Source organism: Brachyhypopomus gauderio, chromosome 8, assembly GCF_052324685.1.
Source record: "Brachyhypopomus gauderio isolate BG-103 chromosome 8, BGAUD_0.2, whole genome shotgun sequence".
Classification (NCBI taxonomy): Eukaryota; Metazoa; Chordata; class Actinopteri; order Gymnotiformes; family Hypopomidae; genus Brachyhypopomus; species Brachyhypopomus gauderio.
Window position 1 is genome coordinate 3,558,780 of NC_135218.1, and position 8,920 is coordinate 3,567,699.

An 8,920-nucleotide genomic window follows, 5' to 3' on the forward strand; every position below is an offset into this window, starting at 1 on the left:
ATGAACTCGTTGGCAGACCCCGCATCTGTGAACTTCAGCCTGACCTTGCAGAGTACAATGGTGCGGGAGAGCTTCAGTGCCGTGCTCACCAAGAACACAGTGGCCGTGCTGGTGTGGCTGGCGCTCAGCGTCGTCAACGGCAGCATGGTGTCCACCTTCTGCCGCCACAGCACCTTCCGCCAGGACCCGCGCTACATCATGTTTATTTTCATGGTCATCAACGACGCAGTGCAGCTCACTCTGGTCACTGGCCTGTATGTGGTGAGTGTTGGGATGACCTGAAGGGCAGAAGAGAGAGCCAAAAAGCTTTGTTGGTCAGTAACAGCAAAGTGTGACAGATTGTAAAGGTTGTGTGATTTTGTTCAAATTAAGAAGAGCTGAATTTATTTTTTGTTCTTCATAGTATTCTGTTTACTCATTGATCTTTGCTCAGGAAACCAAGTTTTTGTAAATGAATGAATGAATAAATGAATGCTTGATTTATATAGCGCCTTTCAAGATACCCAAGGTGACCTTTACAATTTTAACACAGGTACAAGTCTAAATTATATGTGCAATGCTGAAAACTACTTTACATTTGCCAAACCTGATTAACTCAGGCAGTAGTGAATGATCTGCTCACCCTCTCCGTCCTCTCCCAAGGTGAGTTATGCTTTCGCCAAGATCCAGGCATCTGCGTGCTGCCCTCTCATCCTGACCGCTGTGCTGACGACACGGGCCACGCCCCTCATCCTGGCTGGCATGGCCGTGGAGCGCTACGTCTCCATCTGCTTCCCTCTGCACCACGGCCACATGTGTACGGTGCGCTGGGCCGTCTTGCTCATCGGTGTCATCCTGGCACTGAGCGCTGTGCCGCCGCTCACCGACCTGATGGTGGCGCTTGTCACCGAGGACGGCGCGTCCTTTTTCAGGGAGGTCATCTTCTGCGACCAGTCCCAGCTCTTCCGTGCCCGCGCTATATACTACAAGAACTGTGCCGTGGATGGCATCTACTTCTCGTCGGTTGCACTGACACTGGTTTACACGTACTGCCGGATCCTTCTGGCAGCGCGGGCAGCGGCTGCCGACCCGACTTCAGTGTCCCGGGCCCGTAACACGGTGCTGCTGCATGGTGCGCAGCTGCTACTTTGCTTGCTGGCCTTTGTCGTGCCCTCCATACAGGCACTGCTCATCCAGCTTTTCCCGCAGCACAGCCTGGAGATCCGCTACATCAACTTCCTGCTGGTGTACATCATCCCGCGCTTCCTCAGCCCCATGATCTATGGAGTTCGGGATGAGAAGTTCCGTAGGTACTGGCTCAGGGACATAGCCTGCAAGGTCAGACTAACGGTGGCACCGGTGGCCTCACACAAAGCATGGTGACGCTTTGAGAATACACATCCAGCCTGCAGCCTATCAGTATGCACAAATCACTTTAGTTCATAAGTGTGAAAGGCATGGTTAAAGACAGCATTGGTAGCATGTTTTTTTTTAAATACAAACAATATTATGTGTATTTTTTGTGGATATACAGTATATCAAAATTTCCTCTATATAAAGCAAAATATGCTCAAATCACTTACATTTGAAAAAGCTGGATATGACTTAACCAAAACAATCATGAATTTATTTCAGATCTGTTAACTTTATGTAAACCTTTTTCAATTAATAGAGAACTCATGTACAGAACAAGATAAGGAGTTAAAAGTATATGTTTATCAAAACTGTCATGTGCATGTGTAAAAGGCAGTATTTACCAGATTCTTTTACATCAGTGGTCCAGACGTGTTCCTTTTATTTAAATAAAATGAAGTAAAATGTAAATCTGTGTGCTTAGTTTGTAGAGAACAGACTGCTGTGTTTAAAGATTACAATTTGAATCACTACTATGAGAGTAAACATGCAGAGATATACAAGAACTTGACAAGAACTTGATGCATAACTGGCACATGCATCTGAACATTTGCTGTCAAAACTGCAAAGGCAGCAGGATGTTTTAAAGAGCTGCACTTTTCCAGGGATGTAGCAGTCAGGACCAGCTTAGTGATATCCAGTGTTGCGAATAACACCATTAAAAATAACGACGTTAGGTAACGGCGTCATATTGTCAGTAACGGGGTAATATAATTAATTACTTTCCCTGTCGTTACAACGCCTTTGAAGTTACTGGTCATTAAAAGCGGTGCGTTACTATATATTGATATACTAACAGTAATCCGAGCGGACTGCTGCCCAGGCTCGTGAAGAGTAACAGATCTCGATAGGTCACAGTTCTCGGTGTAACACCTGTTTAACTTAACAAGTCAGTAAGCGATTGGCTAAGGCAGCATTATGGTAGCCAATCCGAGCCAGTGTTTTTACACACGTGCCGAAGCACACCAGTGACACGTGACCCAAACGGAGAAGAGGCAGAAATGGTGAGTCAGGAGCAAGCCGAAGAAAAATTAGCATTTTCAAGGTGGCGATATAAACATTATTTAAGAAAATACTTGAAGTTCCTGAATGTCTCCCAGATTGGGTATTTGATTTATTTAATTAAGAATAGAAGTTTTCTGTTGTGAACAAACCAGTTGTCTCAGGTTGAGAGCATATAACTTTTTTTTTTACTGTAATGCAAATAGTTACTTTCCCTGGTAACGAGTTACTTTTATTATAGAGTAATTCGTTACTAACTCAGTTACTTTTTTGAACAAGTACTGAGTAACTATAACTAATTACTTTTTTAAAGTAACGTTCCCAACACTTTTTAAAGTAACAGTATCACACAACACTCTCTGATATTCTCTGATGGGGAATTTGTCCAAGGATGTTTGGTAGTCTTTGCGGTGCTAATTGGTCCCAAGAGAAAGGAAATGTTTGCAAATGTTTCCCTCTTCAGGCAAAACACAACAAAGCAGATCGAGGGGACATTCAGCTGAAAAACAAAGATATTTACTTTTTGACTTTGAATGAGAGCTGTGATGATACAGCCCAGTTACTGATCTATATATGTGGAGCCGTGGTGATACAGCCCAGTTACTGATCTATATATGTGGATCTGTGATGATACAGCCCAGTTACTGATCTATATATGTGGAGCCGTGGTGATACAGCCCAGTTACTGATCTATATATGTGGAGCTGTGGTGATACAGCCCAGTTACTGATCTATATATGTGGAGCCGTGGTGATACAGCCCAGTTACTGATCTATATATGTGGAGCCGTGGTGATACAGCCCAGTTACTGATCTATATATGTGGAGCCGTGGTGATACAGCCCAGTTACTGATCTATATATGTGGAGCCGTGGTGATACAGCCCAGTTACTGATCTATATATGTGGAGCCGTGGTGATACAGCCCAGTTACTGATCTATATACTGTATGTGGCGTCAGGAAAAACTTTGAGATGATGGAGGAGCTGCAGCAATGCAGTTTTTTTTTTTTTACAGAAAAAAAGTTATTTCTAAATTGAACAGTCACTTTTTTAATTGATGAAATAATTCCTCCACATTTTCATTGTATCATTGTAATGTTTCATTCGGTGTTTTTTAAAGATATTGTACATATAGTGTATACAGTATATTTGTATAGTGTGGAACCAAGTAGTATATTAGTCTGGCCCTCTGAAACCATTCCTGTTTGACCCCTTGGAAAATTTGGCTGAGCAGGTAGGAAACAGATGCAGATTTTAAGGAGTTTTAATTAAATAACTAACATGAAAACGACAGAACTCAACACAAAGAACAAAGGTGACATTAAAGGCTAACAATAAAGACAGGAGGAGCAGAAATTACACAAGGCATGAACAAAAACCAGTAGGCTACTTACAACCAGTAGCGAACCGTGACCATTAAACCTGGGCCTGCTCCCACCCCCCAACCCCCCACCGAAAAAAAAAAATTGTTTCCTTTCCTAATTAACTGCAATTTAAAATTTTTTTTAAATTGAGACGACAGTACAGCTTTAAAACACAATCTGTACTAGATAACTTCTTAAGCAAAATAAGGTTCCAACAAAATGAGGTTCACAGCTCCGTGTTCCTCGGGAGCGGAATATGTAAACAACGCGCACAACTACATCAAAGGAATGAATCGAAACTAGCTAGCGGTGGTACGCTAATGACAGCTAGCATTGCCACAGCGGGCGGAAATGATCATACAGTTAAGCCCGCCCACTAAGAGGGAAGATATGATTGGTCAATTTTACTGTCATTTGAAACTGGTATTGCGCTGAATTATAACTGCCAGGCCCTCTGTAAACGAACAGCGGGCATCACAGTCCTGATAGGGGGAGACACAGGCTCACAGGCTTCCACTTAACCCCTCACCTTCCAACACAGATTGAATAGACACGGGAAATTAATGTATTTGCTTATATTTTTCTAATTGTTTAGATGTCGATTGTCAAACTGTAAGTAGATAAAATAAAATTGGATAAAACTATATCATATATATATTTATTAGTGATGTAAAATTTGAAGCGATGCCTCAGAGCCTGTATCGAGCAAAAAGGGGTGTACCAGATGAAGCCCCAGTTCGAGCCGTGTGTCATTACCGTAAAAATCACGTGACTGATGACAAACGAGGCCTCGGATTCAGTGGGTTACGTCATCGTTTCATTTTGAGTGTCACAACCAGAGCCGTAGAAAGAGAGAGTTGCGACACTCTGTGATCTCGCCGCTCAGAGGTCACGTGGTTCATAGAGGCTCGTATAGTTCCAATCAAACACGAGCACTGAATGGTTTTAAGCGGGAAAGACATCAGCGGTTACCGTATTTCTGGTAAATATTACAACATAATATGCATTAATTATCATTTTCCACATACTAACAACTTGATGCTAAAAATATTTATTGACTAGGGGTGGGACGCGATCAAAAAAATTAATCGAATTAATCGGAAGCTTTGTAATTAATTAATCGAAATTAATCGCATTTTAATCGCATTTCAGTATTTAACATGAGAAATATTAATTTAAGTTTGAATGATGAATGAATCAATGAACATAATCAAACTTCAACATCTTGTTTATTTTTCCACCAGTCTACTACACAGACCAATATATTAGTGCAGAAAACAGTTCAGAACATTGGAAATTCTGACCAAAATGTTGTTTAATTTTGGGAGTTTTGCTCAGGATATTGGAAAAATTGAAGTAAATCAGAAGATGTTTTTTAATACCATTTTAGATGGTATACTTTTCTTAAATTTCCCAGGCCTCTGCCACAGGCATCTCCATAGTGCCTAGAAGTGGTCTTCTGCATGCTCAAAGCAAATGACTGGATCTTCCATTCATCATCTATAATATGAGCTGTCACACCAAGATCATTCTTGTTGCTAACAGAGGTCCAGTGATCCCCAGTCAGAACCACATTTGTGGCGCTCTTCACAATAACCTGTTTTACTTCCCTTTCACAATAACCTGTTTTTTTCCCTCGTTCTTACGTACGAGGTTAAGAAGTACTTGGTGCTAAGAACGTTTTGGGAAACTCACCCCTGGACGGTAGTTCGTAACTTGCATCAGTTGACGCAATGTGCAGCGCTTCTTGTAAGCCTTCGACCACAGAGAGCGAACAACACAAATAATATGACGCGTCATGTATAAACGCGTGCGGAGTCGCGCGCTACGGTCACTCGCGAAAGTTTAATCCAGTCTTAATGGTCCAATGAAGGTACTTTAAAAACCAGGACATTTCCTCACTTTAAAAAAAACCCGGGACGACCGGGACAGGATGTGAAATGCGGACGTTTAGGTCACCCTATCGTACTAGGAATACATTTAGCAGCTAAGTTATCATTACTGACCTGCGCGTTAAGCTGGGCGTACACTGTGCGATTTTTGGTCCATTTTCAGCCGATTTTTCACTCGTTTCGGCTCAATCGCGTGTCGTGCATCGTATAGTTTACACAAGTAAACGAGGAGCGATTCACACCTCACGACCAACTCCCGATCAGAGATCGCAGCGTCGCAAGAATATCAAACATGTTTGAAATTCAAATCGCTCCTCGTGAGAGTATCGCACTGTTGAAGCAGCTCCACGAGCCGACTCTCCCTGCGATTTAGTCGTACAGTTTGAGCTGGAGCTGAGTACACGATTTAAAATATCGTACAGTGTACGCCCAGCTTTAGCTGCAACATGTTTTGCGTTGAGGTGGTAACGAAGGGTGGAAGTGCTCCTGTGATAAGCGAACTCCTTCCTACATAAAGTGTAAATAACACTATTTTTGTTTGAACTTCCATCTGGAAGTTTCTTATATTTAAATTTCCCATCCACCAGCGTAGCCTCTTCAGTCATCTGCATCATGCTCATCTTATCGTGCGTCCATATAATCTGTACGCCTGGAACTCGTGCACTGAGAAACGTTCCACGATGCAAAAGTGTATCGTGCGTTAAAATGCGTTAATTTTTTTAGTGCGTTAATTTTCCTGTAATTAATTAATCGAAATTAACGCGTTAAAGTCCCACCACTATTATTGACATAATTTTTTATAGTATCTTTGAACAAAACTAGAGTTACAAATAGCCTGTTGAAGCAGCCTGCACTATTAAAGGTTCAGGCATAGATTTATTTAGTCCACAAAACAACACTAAAAACACATTTAATACATAGATGTATTCTGTAGTCTACACTACAACACTAAAATAACATCATTAAATACATAAATTAATTCATTAGCCACATTACAACACTAAAATAACATTAAATACATAAAATAATTCATCCCTAACATTTTCGTTTCACATCAAACTTCTACAGATTGATTTCTTATTGAACATGGTTGGCTGTGCAGCATTTGGATGTACCAATGGGTCCGAGAAAGGGATCCGGATGTATGGGTTTCCAAAAGATACCTACAGAAGAAAAAAGTGGTTGGCCCAAATCAGTAGAAGCAACCTGACCATCACAAGAAATTACAATAACAGAAAACTATGTGCAGTAAGTTCTGTTCATACACCATATGTGCAGATCATGATTTATTGTTTCATTTTTGTGTTGCATTACGTACCTGACTTCAAATAAAGATATGATATGTGGTCTGAGATTCTGTGAGGAATTTAAACTCATTCTGCAGGCACACTTTGAGGGAGAACAATTCACGACAACCAAAACAGGCCAAGTGAAATTGAAAGCTGATGCTGTTCCAACCATATTTATCCATCGTCCTGAGCCTAAGAAAAGGAAGGCCCCTGCTCTGAGAACCCCAAAATCTCCTGTCATTTCTCTTGCAGTGACGAGTGACCACACATATTGTCCTAAAATAAAATTTGGTATGAATGATTTTAAATAATAATTCATATGATTATAATTAATAATTTAATAATAAACTTTTAAAAATAAAAGTTAATTTGTATTTCAATTGCTAACCCCGTTTTTTAAACCTAACAATGCCATGCAATCATTTCGGATATTACTGAAGGAAATGAGGAAAGACAGAGAAGGGAAAATGAGGGAAGTGAAATAAGGGAAGGTGGAGGCTGTGAGGAGACTGAGAGAGGTATACCAGAAAGCAGTGAGCCAAGTACGAGTGTGCAGCATCCAAGTGAGCCAGGGGCAAGTGAGAAAGACCTGAGGGAGAACCTCAAAACACAAATAAAACGTTTAGAAGTAGCCCTTAAACGACAAAAAAGAATAAATGCAGTCCTACGGAGAAAAAATTTAGTTAGGGAAAAGAAATTTGGAGCAGTTTTTTCTAAAACTCAGATGAATGCAATTAGAATGAAGAGCAAGAGGGGCATCAGATGGGGAAATGACATCATTAAAAAAGCCATAAAACTCCATTTTGCTACAGGCTCAACAGGCTACAAGCTTCTGCATGACATGAAGATTCCTCTCCCTGACATTAGAACCCTGCAAAGAAGACTACAGTTTATAAAGATGGAACCAGGAATATTGGGGGAAGTGTTTGACATGCTTAAGCTGAAGGTAGATAGCCTAAATGAGATGGAGAAGGAATGTGTGCTGACTCTTGATGAGATGTCAATCACACCAAGCGTGGAACTGCACCTGGGAACAGGGAAGCTTTATGGGGATGTGACTTTTACCTGGCCACACAGGAGAAGCAACGCATGCATGTGCTTTTATGTTGGCAGGGAGCACAACACGCTGGAAACAAGTAGTGGCTTACCACTACAGTGGTAACTCCACTGATGGGGCAGTTTATAAACCACTCATTTTAGACATTATTCACAGAGCAGACTCCATAGGCCTACATGTTATTAATATCACCACTGACATGGGCAGCCCTAATCGGGCAATGTGGAAGGCTTTCGGAGTGGACCATAATAAAACATCTATTCCACATCCAGCAAAACCAGACAGAAGGCTATACTTTATGCCAGATGTCCCACATCTAGTTAAGAACTTGAGAAGTGCCCTTGTCCGTGGACAGACGTTTACAATTCCTCCAGATATAGTGGAGAGGGAGAAGCTCTCTTCCTGTGAAGCTTTGATTGGCCCGTGCAAGATTTGGTGGCTTTTCAAGAGGGGATGACACTAAAAATTGCTCCAAATGTGTCACATAAAACCCTTCACCCCAGTCATTTTGACAAGATGAAGGTAGGCCCTGCATTAAATGTCTTTAGCAAAACAACAAGTGCCGGGCTGAAATACATGGTGGACCAAGAACAACGAGCTGACTCTTACCTGACAACAGCATGGTTCCTGGAGCAGGTGAACCACTGGTTTGACATCATGTCTTCTCGCCACCCAGTAATGGCACTGAGCAGGCATAATAACCATCAATATCATAAATCTATCATATTCCTTCAGCAAATGATCCAGTTGTTTCGTGGTCTGAAGATTGGTCGACAGGGTAGCTTGAAACCTGTGCAAACAGGAATCATTATGGAAACATCCACAATATTGTCAATCCAAGAAGACATGCTGGCCCAGGGACACTTTTTTTGTGTTGACAAGCAGGTTTACACAAGACTGTCTTGAAAACCTGTTTAGCTGCAT

At 41.5% G+C, this 8,920-nt stretch overlaps 1 protein-coding gene and 2 long non-coding RNA genes across 3 annotated transcripts; 2 read left to right on the forward strand and 1 right to left on the reverse strand.

Moving 5' to 3' along the window:
- Window positions 1-1,362, forward strand: LOC143521119 (odorant receptor 131-2-like). The gene is made up of 2 exons (XM_077013683.1): window positions 1-261; window positions 643-1,362. Exons 1-2 carry the CDS (start codon window positions 1-3, stop codon window positions 1,360-1,362), a joined length of 981 nt encoding a protein of 326 aa, XP_076869798.1.
- A 5,303-nt stretch (window positions 1,363-6,665) lies between these two features.
- Window positions 6,666-7,197, forward strand: LOC143521221 (uncharacterized). Its single transcript, XR_013132703.1, has 2 exons — window positions 6,666-6,898; window positions 7,035-7,197. It is a non-coding gene; the product is annotated as an uncharacterized LOC143521221 (long non-coding RNA).
- LOC143521220 (uncharacterized) lies at window positions 6,691-8,920 on the reverse strand. Its single transcript, XR_013132702.1, has 4 exons — window positions 8,606-8,920; window positions 7,464-7,540; window positions 6,969-7,215; window positions 6,691-6,813 (listed from the first exon to the last, which is right to left on the reverse strand). It is a non-coding gene; the product is annotated as an uncharacterized LOC143521220 (long non-coding RNA).

Coding starts and splice junctions, on each gene's coding strand:
- LOC143521119 (XM_077013683.1), top strand. CDS start 1: ATGAACTCGTTGGCAGACCCCGCATCTGTGAACTTCAGCCTGACCTTG. Junction 262..642: donor TGGTCACTGGCCTGTATGTG/GTGAGTGTTGGG, acceptor TCCTCTCCCAAG/GTGAGTTATGCTTTCGCCAA.